The 17,210-nt window shown below is 32.6% G+C and overlaps 2 protein-coding genes and 1 long non-coding RNA gene across 4 annotated transcripts; 2 read left to right on the plus strand and 1 right to left on the minus strand.

The window, feature by feature from the left end:
• Window positions 1-2,168: 2,168 nt before the first annotated feature.
• Window positions 2,169-4,066, minus strand: LOC114407630. 2 transcript variants are annotated; one of them, XR_003665663.1, is made up of 4 exons: window positions 4,011-4,066; window positions 3,022-3,124; window positions 2,629-2,672; window positions 2,169-2,402 (listed from the first exon to the last, which is right to left on the minus strand). It is a non-coding gene; the product is annotated as an uncharacterized LOC114407630 (long non-coding RNA). The 2 variants fall into 2 exon arrangements; XR_003665664.1 differs by having other exon boundaries at window positions 2,169-2,517.
• Window positions 4,067-5,123: 1,057 nt separating this feature from the next.
• On the plus strand, window positions 5,124-5,977 carry LOC114407631. The gene has a single exon (XM_028370809.1). The coding sequence runs from the start codon at window positions 5,260-5,262 to the stop codon at window positions 5,698-5,700; it is 441 nt and encodes a 146-aa protein (XP_028226610.1). The 5' UTR covers window positions 5,124-5,259; the 3' UTR covers window positions 5,701-5,977.
• A 919-nt stretch (window positions 5,978-6,896) lies between these two features.
• LOC114407632 (glutathione synthetase, chloroplastic-like) lies at window positions 6,897-12,847 on the plus strand. The gene is made up of 12 exons (XM_028370810.1): window positions 6,897-7,345; window positions 8,087-8,256; window positions 8,671-8,746; window positions 9,102-9,232; window positions 9,305-9,427; window positions 9,522-9,602; window positions 9,801-9,881; window positions 9,986-10,055; window positions 10,644-10,765; window positions 11,995-12,134; window positions 12,226-12,418; window positions 12,501-12,847. Exons 1-12 carry the CDS (start codon window positions 7,013-7,015, stop codon window positions 12,622-12,624), a joined length of 1,644 nt encoding a protein of 547 aa, XP_028226611.1. The 5' UTR covers window positions 6,897-7,012; the 3' UTR covers window positions 12,625-12,847.
• Window positions 12,848-17,210: the final 4,363 nt, after the last annotated feature.

Consider the following 17,210-nt stretch of genomic DNA (forward strand, 5'->3'; position numbering starts at 1 on the left):
ATTATTCATATAAAACTACAAGTAGAGCCTCACGAACTATTCTTTTGATTGTGATCAATGGCCCGAGTGCGTTAAGTTTAGAAATCAGCCTTGTCAGCATATATTATGCTATTAGCCAGCCCCAAAATGTCCCAACAATAAGTCAATTAGCCAGTCTTTTGATGGTATTTAAATGCCGGCAAGGCATGATACTTTTTTTAATCCTCAAGACAAGGCATGGACCGCATGGTATATGAATGAACAGTTACTGCAATTGTCTTGGAGAAGTGTAACCCAACCTGTTAAAGAAAGTCAGGATACCTGAAATCATATTTTGAAAAATCAATCTATTGTCTGCTCCCTTGTATAACAGAGACTCCGTGCAGGAATCAACTTTGGCCTTGAGAATGCTATTCTCCCTTTAGATTGATTTTAGTTTATTTTTGAGAAAAAATCATCTTCAACCTTAACCAGATTAATTCAATAAAGTTATCATTAGTTTACCTAAATTAATAATGTTTCGTCAATTTGACCTCAAATAGTCAAATGCTTTCACGGATGACATACCTGGAACCGAAACGAAGAGTGAACAGACTCTCGGATGCATTAAAAGCCCTGGGTGAGCAACAACAGAGCAATGCAGTTCTAGCATTTCCTCCATGCGAATAAGAAATACCACGTTTGGGATACCGATTTGGTGAACAATGGGTATGATCACGATAAGGGATATGGCTTGCTTTTCCTCGCAAACCACACGTAAGAGAATTTGTTACATTTCCCAGAGCAGACAAGGATTTGTTTATGGCCTTAGCTTCCTCTAGTACTCTCCCCTCAGCACCTGTTTTCTCTACTTTCTCTGACTGAGCCAAGTCTACTAGAATTAATTTAACGGACCTCATCCTGTTCAAAGTCTCGGTGTTTAAGAATGATGCATAAGTAGTACCACATATTTTGGAAGAAGCGTGACCTTTGTTGTCTCTGGAAAATTCTTGCTGAATTGTGAATACATAAATGCAGTGACTTCTGCTGCTGGCCGCGTTCATTTCTGCATGTTTTGTTTAGGATGGTTGCAGAAAGCAAGTGACCTTCCTAGCTCCTACCACTACTTTTCCTCCCTCAAGAAAACAGGGAATTTACCCAAATCTATTATGTAGTTTAACTATATAATAAAAATACTGAACGGTGGCCTACGGAGTCAAAGCAGGATACTGGTCTCACCAACTGCGCGGTTAGCTATCCCCCTCTACATATTTGAGATCAGAATTGGAAGCCAAAATACATTTTAAAATCAAACCAAAAATGCTATTCAACCAGTTTATTCTTACAGATAGGTTTTGCAATGCTTCAGCAGGGTCCAGTACAGTGATCTGAAGGAAAAACTCAAAAGGTCCTGTTAGTACTAAATGTCAATATCTGAATAAGATAAGAATCACCAATTTTATTTTTTTGGTGAAACAAATGTGAGACCTTACCTAATTTGACTTAAAGCACACGTGTATGCATGTACATAAGCTTATTCTACACCTACTATTGGATTGGCCAAGGCCCAAAAGTTATAACAGAAAGGGTACAACTTATTCTACACCTACACGTGTATGCATGTACTTAAGCTTATTCTACACCTACCAGTTTATTCTTAAATGTTTTCTAAAATAACATCAAGCTTAAAGGGGTTAAAAGCCAACACCTATATTTTTTAATGTCAGGATACAAGTTTCAAAACTAAAATTTTACATCTTATCTTAGTCTTGTAAAAAAAGACCATATATTTAATTCTGAACAGCAAAGTAACTTCAGATAGAAAAAGAATAATCGGAATGAAATGAGATATAAGGTTCTCATAAAAACAGCTCACCTCTGTAACACCAGGCAGCATTATTCCTCGTCATTTAATCTCCTTAATTTGTATATTATCTTTTGATAAATCAAATAGGTCCCTATATAAGAGGATAGAGTTATTTTGAAGACTTCAAAAATCCAAATTCAAAACTACTTTTTTCAAATTTTAACGTGTGAGGTAAAGTCTCACATCGTATAAGAATAAAAAGGCTAAATATTATATGAGTGAAGGAAAGACTCAAACTTGAATTTTAGGATTTTAGGGTTAAAATGTGGTGTCAAATTCACTTGTGTGGTTGCTTATAATTTATAGCTCATTGGTATAAATCTCCGTGGTGTTTACCATTGACAATTTAATTGAATATGTTTTCTCTTCATCCAAAGAATTTAAGAAATCAAAAAGTCCTTTTACAACTCTTGGAAGCAGCCCCTTCTTCTGTTCATCACATTCAAATATACCAGATCCCTGCTTCACAGAAGTAGTTATTTACATTGTTGTATTTTAAAGTTTTACAAGGTCATTTTAGGCTACTTTTAAGGTGATAATTTTCCACCTCCATACCATATGTCTTCCCAGCTCCAGTCTGCAATTGATAGGGGCATTTCTTAGCTAATGCTGAGGATCATATTCAGCGAAGCTCCTATGATGCAGTATCTCTTGTAATTTTTCAGTTTTCAAAACTCCCGACACACACGTAGCTGCATGTTTGAGGAGAAAAACCACATATGTCCTCGCATGCATGATTTGAAACTTTAACAAAAAGAAGCAAAAAGCGAATGGCAAGTTAGGGACACCTTATGATATCTTACCTGGCCATAAGTGATAATTGTCCCATTGATTGCATCAACAGCATCTGTTTCATTTATGGGAAGACATACATAAATGTAAAGCGAGATATCAATAAAAAGTAAATCTATAGTTAAGGCAAGTGCCATTTTCCCCATTTTCATTGTTAAGAAACATTCCAATTTTTTTGGAATTTGAATGTAGGACCGTGCAGTCGTGCAGACATGTATTAGCATTAAACAAACTATAAGGATAAAAAAATTCAATAACCGAAGTTGATGCACTATTTGGCAGCAATGAGGCTGCCATTTTATAAGGAAGCAAAAGCCATTCAAATTAAGGAAGATTTCAATCTTTGCATTGCATTATTGACTCATTGGCATATAAATTTGTAGTGAGAACTCTGTAGTTTGTACCTCTAATCAAGGGAAGAGCTAGGAACTGATAGACATCAGCTTACTCAGCCTGTTCGTAGAACACTCAATCGGAGCTAAACATGAATTCTTCATCCTTTTCGTCCTGACCAAAATTAATTCAAAATTATGAGGCTATTCATCGTAATGTGTGATGCACTCTTAGTTTTATAGTGACGAATTTCACAGCTCTAGAGTAAAAAATGAACAAAGAGAAGAACTAATAGACGCTTAATCTGACATATGAAAACCTTGAAAATGAAAGTTTCGGTGTCTATGCACCGAATGCAGAAAGAGTCATGGTCATTTTGCTTCTCTTTTGGGTTCAAAGGCCTAAAGCGCGCGCATACTGTAATATTTGACATGATGTTTGACCGCAAACAGTACTTCGCCGCAATTGCTAATTAAACCAGTCGATGGAAGAGATATTTATACATAAAATAAGAAACCGGAGGATGACTTAGAAGCTCGCTGAAAATTTGAAACAGATCTAAGTTGTTTTCTACATAACATCGATCTGATGTTAGATTTCTCGATTAGCTGAAGAAAAATGAAAATCAAGACGAGAAAATTTGAAGCCATCAAGTTTTCCAATAAACAAGAGTATCTACTCCATGAGTCGGTCATTTTTCATCAGGCATTTTTTCACATTTTCAATTCAAATTCATTGCATTAGAAGAGAGCACATGACCGTAGTGGAGTTTCTCGAAGCTTGCTAGTTCCTAAATAGCGTTTTCGGATGCAATCAGAAATAAATTTGAAAACACATTAACAGATAAAGTTGTTCGGAAGTTGAATAATCGCGGTTAAGCATGTGCATGAGGCAATCTTCTATCAAACGCAACGTCAATGATAATCTCGCATTGTTAGGCTTATAAGCTTTTTTCTTCTTGCACTTTCTCGGCAACAAAATAGCATACAGTAAGAAAATCGATTCGAAAGGAACAATGAACATCATTTATCGAAGGGAAAGGGACAGAGACCCGCCTTACCGAATGCGATAAAAGGAGAGCTTGCTCGTAGTGAAATGAAGTTTGCGTGATTTTGATGGCAGTCTGAGACTTGGAAGTGTAGGATAGAATTAATGGCACCCCAACTATGGCAGTTACTTTCTGCACCTCACAAATTGCTTTCTGCACCAACGCGTAAAAAGGGTGAAAGAAATCACTAATTTTGTGGGAAATTTAGTTGGATGAAGTTGAGAAAAGAACCAATAACTATCTTTTTTTTTTATCCATATTTATTAGTTAATTGCAGATAACATGTCCCCCAAAAAATTATATTTAGAGCATTTAATATACTATTTGAATTTTTAACTATACAAATTATTAGTATGCCAAACTCTCGTGTTGTAATTCTCAATTTGATCCCTGTATAAAAATTATTAAATTAAATTTTATACGTGCAAATTTGGTTTGGTCCTATTGTTATAAAGTTGTTTCTAAAGATCTTATGTATTGATAATCTTTTACGTATTTTTTATTTGGTCCTTTATATATGTTGTGCATTCTTAATTTAGTCCATATCAAAATTAAGAATGTATCATAGTAAGGATAAGTGTCAATAAAAATTGATTTAGTTGATAAGGATTAAATTTATATCTTACAAGAGTGTCAGATTTGAATTTCATTTATTATGTGAGAATTTTATTGATCCATATATAAGTACATTTTTAAGGGGACATACCTTAATCTTAATGGGTCCTCAAAATTAAACTCAGTTAAACTTTTTAATTACTACTAACAAAACCATACTAAAATATAAATAAGGAATTAACTATTAAGGTAAGATTGTTAAAGACAAGTTACGATGACATGGACCAAATCAATACATATATAGGAAGTAGTTTGTCAAGATATTTACGTAATCGGAACGCAAGACTAAATCATGTGTTTATCCTTCTATGTAAACGGGATCACCCTTGGAAAGGTGTTTTTCGTATTTGAAACGCTTGCCCCTGCCACGCAATAGCATGGGGAGAGATGAAGACAATCTTACCAAGTAACGCCTCGCATTCTTGCGTTTAAGTTTCACATTAAAAATCGCCCAACTTTATAAAAAAGATTGCAAAATTTTGGGGCCAACATACATCCCTTGAAAGAAAAGCAAAGAATCTCTTCCAAAGGTTTCAGTACGAGTTTCGGTTACTTGCAAGTTAAAACTTGTGCATATTCTTAGCACAGGGGGACATTGATTAATCTATCTATATCCCTTCTACTCATTGGCACAAGACATTAGAAGATGGACCAAAGAGAACTTAATCTGGGCATCTGCTATAGGCTCTATAATTTCATCATGAAAACTTTGGCTTCGCAAGCGATGAAGACGGTAACTTTAGGGAGATCTTCACATTACAGTTCAAGCTCAACTGAGGTCGAGATTACACAAAGAGGGTTTGGAACTAATACAGAAAAAATGGTGCTGGCAGAGACACCATGTGAAGAGAAGAATATTCCATGCAGGAACAATAACATTGATGAGAAAGTGTTGATGGTGGGAGATTTACCTCATGCTCCAAAGAAAATGGTTAGCATCAATGACAACGTGGAGGAGATCATTTTACCAAGTAAGAAAAGGAGCAAGACCTTCCAAGAGTCTAACTCTCTGGATCAGCAAGAGCATCCGAAGCCTCTGCGATCAATTCTGAAAGTTGGTGCTAAGCTCAATTACAAAACAAACTGATTAACTGAATATGTTAATTAATTTCTTTTGAAAATGTTGATGTTATCAAACTAGTTTTTCTTTTATTGTTTGTATACATGTACATATACCTCTCGTTGTATTTTTTAAGTATACTTAAATGAGTGTACTAATTGCTTTGCAAGCTAGTAGTTTTATTGTTCTACCTAACCTAACAAACTTCTCTTCCTCCCCTTGCAACTAGATAGGCATGCAATGTTCTGAACTTGGTATCATCTCACTTCCTCAGCATCTCTACATGGAGGATTTTTAGCTTCCATTCAGGTCTCTCGATTTTTACTCTGCCTCCTCCCCTCCATTCCAAACAGACACGCTTTAATTAATGAATGAGTACCTTAACGGTTAAAACATTTTCAAATAAGTAGTGCCTGCATCTTCATCTGGAAATATCGGATTATATGTTGCTTAATTTAATGAATATTTTTTAAATATGTATTAACAGTAGTTTATGACAAAATACATAAAGGATAGATATTATATGTTATCATTTGTTAAATAATATTTTTTTAATAGTTTATAGTATTTTATAAAGGATTCTTAAAAATTGAAACATTAGTTTTTAATTTTTTATATTTTATTTTTTTATTCTTAAAATATTTATTTAATTTTTAAATATATTATTTATGTTATTTTAATTTTTTTTAACTATTTTAATGATTAATTTTATTAAATATTTATGATTTAATAAATCAAATTAAGAACTTTTTAACTACAAACTTTTAATTTTTTTTTCATTTTCAGTTAAGTCTATTCTCTCCGTATCTTTGACTTCTCTGAAAACTCATCATTGGATGTCAATCAATCTTTTTCCTCATGTTGAACTATTTTTAAGATGTCTTGTTCAAATGATCGAGGATCGAACTACATTATCAATCCAAATATTAATAACTATTTTTTTTTTCACATTATATTTTGCTGACAAATAAATTATAACGGCACCGTGATGTAAGAGGTCACACCAAGTTCACATGGGTCACTATTTATTTAGTGAAAAAAAATGTTCAATCATTTTTTATATATAATTTTCTTAAATCATGCATCACGATAAAAATTAATATTTAATTCAGTATATAAAAAAACAACAAAATAACAGTAATATTTGACTCAAGAAAAAAAAAAACGCATGTTCGAGTGCATTGTTTGAATATGTCAAAACAGAAAGAAAAAAAATTCAGAGTGACAGAGTAAAGATGCAGGTTGGGAAATAATAACTGGCGGATTTAATCCATGTTAAAGCTGGAGCACTATGTGTGGCTGTATTGCTGATTGCAATATATAGTAATATATAATAAGAATGAAAATGGGTAGTAGATCTGGCGGCTTGGTTTGTTCTACTTGTTCTTACACTGGGATTAGGACGAGACGTTTCTACACTAACAATAATACCTTTCCCTCTTTCTCCTTTACCTTCCCCCACCAACCTCAATCATTCTCTTTCCCTAAACCTCTCAGACTCATGTCTCAGCCTTTGACCACCAACTCTGCTGATGGTGATTCCTCCGTCGCCGCACCTCCCATCCTCTTCGATTATCATCTTATCGACCAAAAACTTCTCCAAAACATAGTCTACGATGCTCTTGTCTGGAGCACCCTCAACTGCCTCCTTGTTGGTGACAAATCAGTTCAGGTTAAACTCTGTTACTATTCTCTGTATATATTCCTTTCGCTTTATTAAACTATCTCTCTTGTCGCTTATCACGACGCCCTAAACTCATCTAAACCTCCTGTACGCACTTTCCTTACTTTAACCTCTTTACTGTTTTAGTAGAATACAACTCATAAAGAGCAAATTATATTAACACTCTTACACGAACCCAATGCTTTTTTTTTTTTTTTCACCATGTTTGGGTACATGCATGTTGTAATGTGTATTATTTATAGAGAACGATACAATTTAGGGGCTGGTGCATGTAAAAAAGCGAGGAATATCAGACGGAATCTCACGAGACTTCTTGTTGAAGTGTGAGTGTGGTTACTCGATAATAAAAGTTAGTGGCTGAAAAATAAGTGTAATTATTTAGACAATATGACAAGGATTAGTTCCATGCTTCATTTAACATACTTTGTTCTTAATTTTTCTTTTTGAAAGGAAAAAAAATTACTCCTTGAAGCTAAATTTACTTCTAACCGAATTCTATTTTGGAGTAATACATGGAATTATATATGCGGAGTAGTTTAATCCTTAAAATTATAAAAAAATGTCTTTTTAATCTTGAAATCACTAAACATCAATCATTTTAATCTTTTATATTTATGAATACAAATAATAATCTTTATATTTATGGTTTTAAGAAGTGAAGTAATAATTTGGTAATTTTAGAAACTAAAATGATAATTTGTTGTTGATGATCAATGTTTCCAATCATAGAGATCAGGAACAGTTCCTGGTGTTGGCCTGGTGCATCTCCCGCTTTCTTTATTACCTGGGCCATTTCCTGAAAATCATTGGAAGCAAGCGTGCGAATTAGCTCCTATATTTAATGAACTTGTTGATCGGGTGAGTTTGGATGGGAAATTTCTCCAGGAATCTCTCTCCAGGTAATATTTTCGTGCTGTTATATTATTATGCATCAAGTGGGTCTGTTAAACATTGACTCTGTTACTTGTAGGACCAAATTTTATTGCCCACAAAGACCCATTTCTCTCAATAAGCTGTAATTGTTAACTTACATAACTTTTAGAGGCTCTTCACACGAGCACTGTGGGACTTGTTCCTTTTGAGATACTTCAGTGTAGTTTACTATAACTATTGGTTCTTGAATCCATTTTTCAACTTCAGCTTTCAACAATTGCTTGCATTTGATGCCATGAGCGCGTACACTTGCTTGGAATCTTTTGTTCTGTCATTTACATTTTTTAATTAACTATAACTGCCTAGATTTTTTCTTATTCAACTCAGTGTAGTTTATGCCTTTAATTAGATCCAATATTTCTATCTTCATCTCAATGCAGAACTAAGAATGCGGACGAATTTACCTCAAGACTTTTAGATATTCATTCTAAGATGCTACAGATTAACAAAAAAGAGGTAAGTGTATACTAGTAGGGCCATTTGTACCTCCAAGAGTAATAAGAGAGGATCAGCATTAGTGCCTACTCTAGTTGTTATTCGTTTTAAATATCATTTCATAAGGACTCTTTATGCTTGCATTTTAGTTGCGAGGGACAGAGTGGAAATATTTAAGAACATGACTTCATGTTTGTTTTTAGAGAAACATTACATAGAAAACAGAAATCCTATATAAAAAAAAAATCCTTATTCCAGAAAAAGATTGAGCATAAAGATTTAAAGTTTTCCATATCTTCATATTCTTCTTTTCTGATAAAGTGAGTCAAAGGAATTTTTACCGGTATTGATTTTTCTCTGGCCATAATTTTAATAGGACATACGCATGGGAATAGTTCGTTCAGATTATATGATTGATGAGAAGACTAAATCACTTTTGCAAATAGAGATGAACACGATTTCCACTTCATTTGCTTTGATTGGTTGCCTTATGACTGGACTTCATAAGTAAGTGCTGCAGTAAATTTCACATATTGTGCTGTCATCTCTAGTATCGTGATATTATTTGGTCCTTTTCAGGAGCTTACTTTCTCAATATGGAAAGTTCCTTGGACTAGATTCCAATAGGGTTCCTGCCAATAATGCTGTTGATCAGTCTGCAGAGGCCTTGGCTAAAGCTTGGAGTGAATATAACAATCCCAGGTTAGTTTGGGGGAAAAAGTTACCTTTTCATTTTCTTTTTCGGTTCTGCAACTACTTTTGGATCCATGCCATATTTCTGAATGGATCTGTACAGGGCTGCAATTCTGGTCGTGGTTCAGGTTGAAGAAAGAAACATGTACGAGCAGCATTATATTTCTGCACTTCTAAGAGAAAAATATCCTTTTCTTATTAGTTATAGTTATGATACAAAAGGAACAATCTAGCAGAGCAGACTCTGATTTGTATTATGAGGGCTATCCAACGTGACATCAAAGGATATAAAGGGATGTTTTTATGTAAGGAAAACTACTGTAGTTTTTATATTCAGTACATATTTGGGTTGAAAGAGTTATTATCCTCAGCTTTATAATACACATCATATTAGAAGCATACGCAAAACATTGACAGAAATAGATCAGGAAGGAGAAATTCTGCCAGATGGAACACTTTCTGTGTATGTAACCTCTATCTTGAAAATCTGACTTTCTCCTCTAGGTCGATAGCTTAATTACATTTTGTTTCTGACAGTAGAGAAATATAATTTGTTGGTACTTGCAGGGACGGACAAGAAATTTCAGTTGTTTACTTCCGGGCTGGCTACACACCAAAGGACTATCCTTCAGAATCAGTGAGCTACTTCAATTCAGTTTTTTTGCTGCTCATAAAAACTGACATTCCAACATAGAAACATCTCTTTTGTTCCTTTTGACTTAACTCCTTTTTGAAGTAAAGGCTAACCCACTGAACCCAGTATAACCTCTGTGCTTAAAGGAACATCTCACTACTGTTAGGAAATGGCATTGTATTGGCAACTAATATTTGATTCCCCTATCTGGTAACTAAACTTCTTTTAATATTCTGAAGAGAAGTAATATTGAATACTTGGGCCCTAAAATTTTGTGTTTTAAAAGCAAAATTCATTGAAGATTTGTGAGTATTAACATGGCTTTTTGTTTTCTTCATTACATCACTATCTATAGGCTCTCTCTATGTTTTAGTGTGTACATATAGCTCAACTATTTCTAAACCTTCAAGATCTGATTTACTTTTCTTCTTACCTACACTGTCCTTTCTATTCCATGGATTGTCATCTACCATGCCATTGTCTTCAACAATGATATGTTTCCTCTTAAGTTTCATTATTTTTTAATATTAATGAGCCTTCTATCTTGATAATGAGTTCTCATGGTTTGGGTATATCTTGCTCGATGTGTAGGAATGGAGAGCTAGGCTACTGATGGAACAATCTTCTGCTATCAAATGCCCTACTATATCTTATCATTTGGTTGGCACCAAAAAGATTCAACAGGAACTTGCAAAGCCTGGTGTTCTTGAGAGGTATCTTCTAACTAATATTCTTATATATTCGAAGTTTATTTCATTCTTTATGCTTCTAAGCAGTTGGTCAATTCAGAGATACTATGTCTAAAGGAAAAGTGTAAAATGGACAATTGTGAGTGAGTTATTGTGTTAAGATTTTATCCTTCAGGGTGCTCTCCAGTCCACGCCTTGCTTATTTGGTTAATCATGATATGATTGTACCCTCTAGGCCAATATGTTTTTGCTATACATGTGGTGGAACTCCATTCCTTAGTAAAGGGTTGGCCAATATTGACCAACTGAAAGAATGTTAGATTAATGATTAGGAATGAGATGTTTGTGAAAAAATCAAAGTTAGTTTAGGGGAATGTTGGGACTTGGAAAGCTTGGGATCATGGAGTATTTGTTATCAGAAGCTTGTGTTATCTAAAGGCATAAAAACTTCGTACCCCATTGCCCAGAGGCTCTTCGCTATGCGAAGGTATGGGGGAGGGATATTGTACGCAGCCTTACCCTTGCATATGCAAAGAGGCTGTTTCCGGATTCGAACCCATGACCAACAAGTCACCAAGGCACAACTTTACCGCTGCACCAGGGCTCGCCCTCCTTGTGTTATCTAAAGGCATAAGTCAATAAATTCCAGGAGGTATTGATTAAAGAGGAAACAGCTGCAATAAGTCATTGATTCAATTTGCCAAGGAAATAGATCTAAATTAAAAAAAGCTTTATTTAGTGGCTGTGAGAAACATTATATTTTGACCTGGGAGATTAAGTTAACAGAGGAAATTAGCATACAGATGTTTTAGTTTATGTGCTTTCATTGTTCTTTTTTTTTTTTACTTTTATGTTCAATTTTTTTAATGCCTCTTTAAGGATAATATCTTATCATCTGCTCTTGTACTTCTTTCATTTTTTCTTCATATAATATTCTTCTTTTATCCCTAATAAAAGGAGAGGACAAAAAGAATATAGGGTTGATGTCTCAGAAACAAAAAGTTCTGGATGGTGGATGAAAATGCATTATGTGCCCTCAGAATTACACTCATACTTTCTTTTTTGGTTTAAGTAAATAGAAGTTTATCATATGTACTAAAACACGATTGGAAGCAAAAGTATAACTAATCTCCCTTGCATTTTTATCTTAGGAAATAAGTTGTTGTATGACTAATTTCTTCATTTTCTCTAATCATAGTTTGTTTCTATGGTTGATATCTCTTCCTAAATCATTGATTCAAAACTGTAAACAGGTTTGTAGAAAACAAAGACCACATTGCCAAATTGCGTGCATGCTTTGCAGGATTGTGGAGTTTGGAAGACTCGGATATTGCTAAAAAAGCAATTGAAAATCCAGAGTTATTTGTGATGAAGCCTCAAAGAGAAGGAGGAGGTCTTATACCACTTAAAACTTTGACTCAACACTTTGTTGGAAAAAAAGTCTGGGAGAGAAACTTACACAATGAGCTGTAATTACTTTTCAGGAAACAATATTTATGGTGATGAGTTGAGGGAAACCCTCCTTAAATTACAGGAAGCAGGTTCTGAAGAAGATGCAGCATACATCCTTATGCAGAGGATATTTCCAGCCACTTCTCCAGCAATTTTGGTGCGTGATGGTAATTGGGATATGGGTCATGTCATTTCAGAAGCTGGAGTATTTGGTACTTATTTAAGGTACATTGCTTGGCTACACATCTGTCACAGTTACATGCTTAAATTTTCAATACCCTTGACATCCATGAACTGGAATTTGCAGGAATAAGGATAAGGTTATCATTAATAACGAAAGTGGCTATATGGTGCGTACAAAAATATCATCATCTTATGAAGGTGGAGTTTTGCCTGGTTTTGGAGTGGTAGATACTGTATACCTAACTTGATGGGAGCCAACCCCCAAGTTATCAAAGCAATTCAAAACATTATGTATGGTTTATATATTACCACTCAAGTCTCCTGACTCCTGATTTTGTTTGTATATCTCCGAAACCAGTGAAAGAAGAAAAGAGGCATTGTTGTTTCTTTTAATTGTTCCTATGGGATGGTGTCTGTACTCAACGACCTGTTTGATTCTAACCAATAAAAATTGATGAACTGTTCTTCTAACCTGTCCCCGTCAATGAGCTCTGTCTGTGCTCTCCCCCTTACTTCTTCCATCCCCACGCTGCACTTTTCTGCCTCTTTTTGGTAATGAGAAAAGGAATTGTTGTTTGAGATACCTATTTGGTTGCATTTTGTGTAAAATGTGATTGAGATTAATTTAGGCATATATTCACATTCAACAGATGTATTTATAAACAAACCCATTGAATCAGTAATCTCATGGAGTCATGGTACTGATGATTAACGAGTTTGTTGTGGATGGTACATTAATTTTTTGACAAGGATGGGTGAAGCAAAAAGAGCAATAAATAAGCTCTCGTTTTTTCAAGGCACGCCCAGGTCCACAACAAAATCAAACATGACTTTCCTTGTGGAAATTCCGGAGTTTCTTAATTCTTAATCATTAAATCCTTTTAACTATCAATAAGTTGTTGGTATAAATAGAACGGGGTTTAGTCTCCTTAAATAAAATCTCTATTCGAAACTTGTGTTAGAAAAATTGTGGTCGTAAGGAAAGACTAGATCATCTAGGATAACTAGTTATTGATAAAGATAGTAGAAATTTTATACTAATAAATATAAAAATATTTTTAACTCATGGCACTGATATTGAATGAGTTTTATTGAGAATCGGCGTTACCTTAAAAATTCTTTTGTTGTTTCTACATACGGAGGGATGTATGCTTTCAAGCTGATTTTGTGAAACGTTTCAATAATTAGAAATGTAAAAGAAATAAACTTATCAGCACAATATACCTAGTCTCTTAGTATCGAAATATATATATATATATATATAGAGAGAGAGAGAGAGAGAGAGAGAGTCTCTTAGTACAACATAGTAGTTTTAATTTTGGAGTGATACTGATTTATTTAATTATCTATTTTTTAGGAATTTTAAACTAATTGTTATAAATTTTAACTCATCTGGTCTTCAAATAACTGAATTTTAGAATATTAGAACAGAAGATGTTATATGTTTTTTTTACTTACAAAAGGTGTTATGTGTTTCGTTTTTTAAAATTTTGATTAGGATTTTTCTCTCTCTTCTCTCTTCACCTCCAAACCAACTTTATAATGAGTTTCTTGTTAGTTTATAAGATGTAATAAAAAACACACACTATTTTTTTTTTCTTCTTACATAAAAGATATATATCATCCATGAATATATTGTGAGGAATACTGAAAAAGTGAGTTCACGATCTCGATGTGCAGTTTGCCATGTGAGATTCACTTTATCCAAAAATTCTTGTGAATGTAAAAAAAGAAATCACACTTTATTTTAAATGTAAAAACATTATATTGTTAATAAATTAAAAATCACCACAAATATGATTTTTGAAGCAAACATTCTAGAATTTAAATGATTTTAATTATATATTCCCCATGTTCCTTTATAATAATCGTTTGATGATTTTGCACTCCAACCAACAAAATCAATTGTTCTTATGTTTTCCTATTAAATTTGCAAGCATTTTTCCAACTGGGTCCTTCTTGCTTTGAAACAAATCACTTATCTTATTCTACATTGCTCTCTCCCTAATTAATTATCACTTTCTCTCTCTCTCTCTCTCCTGTAACTTACCTGATTTTCTTGGTTGACCTATTTCTATATCCCTAAAACAAAACACGCATTTTCCTATTGGTTGACTTGTTTCTCTCTCCAAGACAATTTTTTTATTTTATGTTCTCTATTGAAACATTTTTTTCCTTTATTATTCAATTTTATTAAAGTATGTAAAATAATTAATGAGAATAAGGATATAATAGATAGAAAAATTAAAATGATCTTAAACTTTAAAAACAACAGATACATTTGAACAAATTTTTATTAAAAATTTGACACTTAAAAAAGAGCAGAAAGAAAGAGTAACAGTTTATGATTAAATAATAATGTGAAAAAACTACATTATAAATGTATTTTAATTAAATTCTTTACACAAAAATTTAATTTTGGTAAAACTTTTTAGCTGTTAAATGAGTTTTTTAAGAGAGAGTTGTTAAATTACTTTTAAACTTTAAAGTGTTATAAAAGTCAACATTATTTTAACTACATACCAATCCATTATTAAAAAGCTTGAAATTGTCAGTATATATATCCTATTTAAATTCTTAGTTTGCTTTTAATACACTTCAAGATTCTTAATTATATTCTTACCCTAAAAAAAGATTCTTATATTCTTAACCAATTAAAAATTTTACTTTCAGTGTAATAATCTTAAGCTGTATTAAAAAATTATTAATATTAAGCATTTTTTTTTATTAGAAAAGAAGAAAAGAAATGGAGTTTGGCATCGATCCACATTCCACAACAAATTAACAAGAGGGTTTCAAGTGAAGTTGTAATGTGGACTTTATAAAATAGCTTTGCTTTCAATTTTGAAGAACCCTTGGGGCACCACAGGAACCAGCGTGAACGTGAAGACTGAGGAGTCTGAGAAATGCCAGTCACTAACCTCTGCATCTGCATAAAAGCCATTTCTTTCCTTTAAAACGAAAAAGAAAAGCAAGACATGTTCAATGCCGCTTATGTTTCTTTTTATTAAAATCCAAGTTATAAAAAACTGTAACTGATCAAGCTCGCGTATTCTATTTAAAATAAAAAATGTTATACGATATTGTATTTTTTTTCTTCACTTTTTTGGAAATGAGTTGCGTTTGATATGTATGAAATATGACCTGTCATCTTTTTCGTATTCCTAGCTCGTCTAGAACTTGGTATGTTCAGATAAATTTTTCCAAAAAGATAGAAGCACTTTTAGGAAAAAATATATATATAAAAAAATTCTCTGTAAGTTAAAATTTACTTAAGTATAGGTTCAAAATAAACTTTTGTGAAACTAATATGATTTTTTTTTATAAATTAATTTACACGTAAGTTAATTTTAATTTATAAAAAAAAAATCCTTCTTATTCTCTTTTCTTGTAAGTGTTTATGAAAAGTATATTAAAATATATGCTAGATCGCTAATATTTTTATTCTTGGTCAATTCAGGAATTTCTAAAACAAATTATAGGACTTAAAAGCCCAAGTACGAGGTTTACTTAAAACCATTTTACATTTATATTTAAGATTGTGACATTTATATGCTGCACTCTCATCTCCCATTATATTTTGATAAACTCGTTCCAAAATATAAATTTATATTTTAGAATGTACTTTCTCAATGCAATAACTAAGGTGTAGATACAATAACAGGGAGCTTTTGTTAGTCAGTCGTTATTGTGCAGATTCTTCACGTTTAGAAGGTGTCATCTTATGAATAAATATTTCACGAAAATACTTATTCAAAAAAAAGTCACCTAAATGAAAATGAAGCTTATAAATAAATAATTAAGGAGAGTTAAATGTAGGGCTGTGCAATGTATATGGTTTGATTCTTTTAAAAATCAAATCAAAGCAAATTAAACCACGTAGTGTATTGATTTTTAATCCAAATCAATTTATTATTAAGTAAATGTTCTGATCGTCTCCAAATAAATAAATGTTCTGGTTTATGGTGAATCGGTTCTAAACTGATCTGAAGCAGTTAAATGCAAAATGAATTTTGAAGCGGTTTAGGAATCAGAATTAATTTATTTATTAATTTTGTTGATGATTAATTTATGAAAATTTTGACTTGGTCAATCAATCATTTTTAGTATATATCTTTTTCCAATTACATTTTTTTCATTTACAAAATCAAGAGTCTAAAACTTTATTTAAAATTGAATCCAATTTCACTCAAACTGCACATTTAAGGTTGTCTAACATGCGTCAACCAGAAGCTAAAATTTGTAGGTTCCTGCATAGTTAAACTAGTTTAGACCACTTTTTCAATCTAGTTAAGCTTTTGGACTTTAAAAAACTCTCATCCCACGTAATATTAAATTGTTGTCTACACATTTAGACTTGGAGTTGGCTTTTGGCCTACATTAAACAACTGTTTTATTGTAGTGGCTACAATGCGACTAAAGTGGTTGACCTTGGACTTTAATTTGTTTATTTTTACCTACATAAGGTTATTTTCATTAAATTTAATAAATCGTATTTAATAAATATCATATTTATTATATTATAGGTCCAATTGATTGCCAATTAATAATATTAAATATAAATACTATAGCGGTAATCAAATATTATTGTAACACCTCAAACAAATATCCAAAATCTCACTAATATGTTAATTTAATTGATTGAGCGTGTGAGTTATTATAAAACACTGATTTTGATTTCCATGGATTAAAAAAAATCTCACCAGTATTATATAATCTATCTTTAAACATAATTTTGGAGTTTAATTATATATAAAAATAAATATATAGATAGATATCGCAACATAAAAAACCTTTAAACAAAGCAAACTAGCTCAAGTGAGTCGAATTGGAA

Source organism: Glycine soja, chromosome 3, assembly GCF_004193775.1.
Source record: "Glycine soja cultivar W05 chromosome 3, ASM419377v2, whole genome shotgun sequence".
NCBI lineage: Eukaryota > Viridiplantae > Streptophyta > Magnoliopsida > Fabales > Fabaceae > Glycine > Glycine soja.